Raw genomic sequence first — 2,145 nt, 5'->3', positions numbered from 1 at the left:
CCCAGCTACTTGGGAGGCTGAGGCAGGAGACTCGCTTGAGCCCAGGAGTTGGAGGTTGCTGTGAGCAGTGAAGCCATGGCAGTCTACCCAGGGGGACAGCTTGAGACTCTGTTAAAAAAAAAAAAAAAAAAAAGAAAGAAAAGAAAATTCCACAACAGATTTCATGTTATGGGTTTCAGTCAAAACTTTGTTTCACGTGCAAAATTACTATTATTATTATTATTTTTTGAGACAGAGTCTCACTCACTATGTCGCCCCTGGTGGAGTGCCATGGCATCACAGTTCACAGCAACCTCAAACTCTTGGACTTAAGCGATTCTCTTGCCTCAGCCTTCCAAGTAGCTGGGACTACAAGTGCCCACCACAATGCTCGGCTATTTTTTTGTTGTAGTTGTCATTGTTGTTTAGCTAGGCTGGGCTGGGCTCGAACCCACCAGCCTCAGTGTATGTGGCTGGTGCCCTACCCACTGAGCTACGGGTGCCACCTCATGTGCAAAATTATTAAAAATAATGTACAGGCTGGGTGTACATGGGTCGTGCCTGCAACCCCAGCAGTCTAGGAGGCCAAGGCAGGAGGATGGCTTGAGGCCAGGAATTTGACAACTGCCTAGGCAACACAGCAAGACCCCACCCCAACAAAACATAAAGAAAAATTAGTTGAGTATGGTGGCATCTTGCTGTAGTCCCAGATCTCTTTAGGCTGCGAGTTCAAAGTTTCAGTGTGCTATGACTGCACTGGTGAACTGTCTCTCTACTTGAGCCTAAGTAACACAGCAAGGCATCATATCTATACAAACAGAAAGTTCTTATTTAAAGATGTCCAGTATTCTAAGAGACAAACTCACACAGTAAAAGAAAGGAGCTGAGAAACCTAGTTCTGGGAGCCAAGATGGGTACTTCAGGCTCCTGGCATCTGGCTATTTAGTCTTTCCACCTGCTGGGCCATGTCTCAGCTCTCATGGTGTGGGGAAAGCGCTCTACTTACATAGGCATTGAGGGCATCATTGGCCTCTCTCTCAGAGACACCAGCAGTCATCGACGTCACAACGTTCACACACCTTTCCAACCTCTGGGAAGGGGTGAGAAAAAAACAAAAAGTATGTCATGACACTACCTAGGAAGTATTTCTGGCCCTAAAATGTTTTAAAATTCATCCTTGATCATGCCACTTGATCTAACTGCCAGTTTACCAGTAAAGTTACCATGAAGATATAGCCAGACAAATCTAAAAGGTAGAAACAATGATGTGTGTGACCTGATTTCTTTACCACATACATTGCAAGGGGGGGAAAAAAACACATTAAGAGATACAAGATTATAACCCACTGAATAAAATACCAATTCATGAGTCCATTCTGACAGATACATACATAATAAAGGGAAAGGGAAAGCTCTCCCCTACAGAATAATGCCAACTAATAAACATAGAAAGACAGTGGAAATAGTCATTGATTCAGGCAAATATCACCAATAGATGCTAATACCAGTTGAAACTTTCAGGAGAAAAGACCCTATTTATATAAGTTCAGAATACTTATTAATTATAATGGGAAAATAACAACTGCAGGAAAACCTGGAGGATGTCACCTGAACCAAGTGACCACAGTTAGCACCCACCAATAACGAGACAGACCACCATCACGCACCTCCAACACGAGGCACGGAGAAAGATTCATATCACTTTTATTGTTTTCTTGCCAAAAATGTGTAAGTTCAGTCTAATCATCAAAAAATCTTAGACAACCCAAATTGAGAGATATCCTAAAAACAAGTGACCTGTCAAAAATGTTTAAGGTCTTAAAAGACAAAAATAGACTGGGTCTGTTCCACATCATAGAATAATAAAGAGACGTGACACTTAAATGCAGTGTTATAATGTACACTATAGGGACAGCTGATAACATGCAAATATGAATGATAAGTTAGATAATAGTAACACATCAACGTTCAATGATTCAATCTGATAACAAACCAAAATATAAGAGATTCTGGCTCGGCGTCTGTGGCTCAAGCAGCTAAGGTGCCAGCCACATACACCTAAGGTGGCCGGTTCGAATCCCCAGCCCGGGCCCGCCAAACAACAATGATGGCTGCAACCAAAAAATGGCCGGGCGTTGTGGCGGGCACCTGTAGTCCCAGCTACTT

The 2,145-nt window shown here is 42.9% G+C and overlaps 1 protein-coding gene across 2 annotated transcripts in view; it reads right to left on the bottom strand.

Annotated features, from left to right (window-relative positions):
* The window catches only part of INTS3 (integrator complex subunit 3), a 51,596-nt gene that overhangs the window by 39,547 nt on the left and 9,904 nt on the right, over positions 1–2,145 (bottom strand). For both annotated transcript variants that reach the window (XM_023508314.1, XM_003802267.1), the window contains one exon: positions 986–1,069. In XM_023508314.1, the coding sequence (XP_023364082.1) occupies positions 986–1,069 (84 nt within the window). The remainder of the gene's footprint in view (positions 1–985; positions 1,070–2,145) is intronic.

Source organism: Otolemur garnettii, unplaced genomic scaffold (genome assembly GCF_000181295.1).
Source record: "Otolemur garnettii isolate 467f Iridium unplaced genomic scaffold, OtoGar3 scaffold00244, whole genome shotgun sequence".
NCBI lineage: Eukaryota > Metazoa > Chordata > Mammalia > Primates > Galagidae > Otolemur > Otolemur garnettii.
Note: the sequence above shows the minus strand (reverse complement) of the source record. Positions and strands in the feature narration are given on the sequence as shown.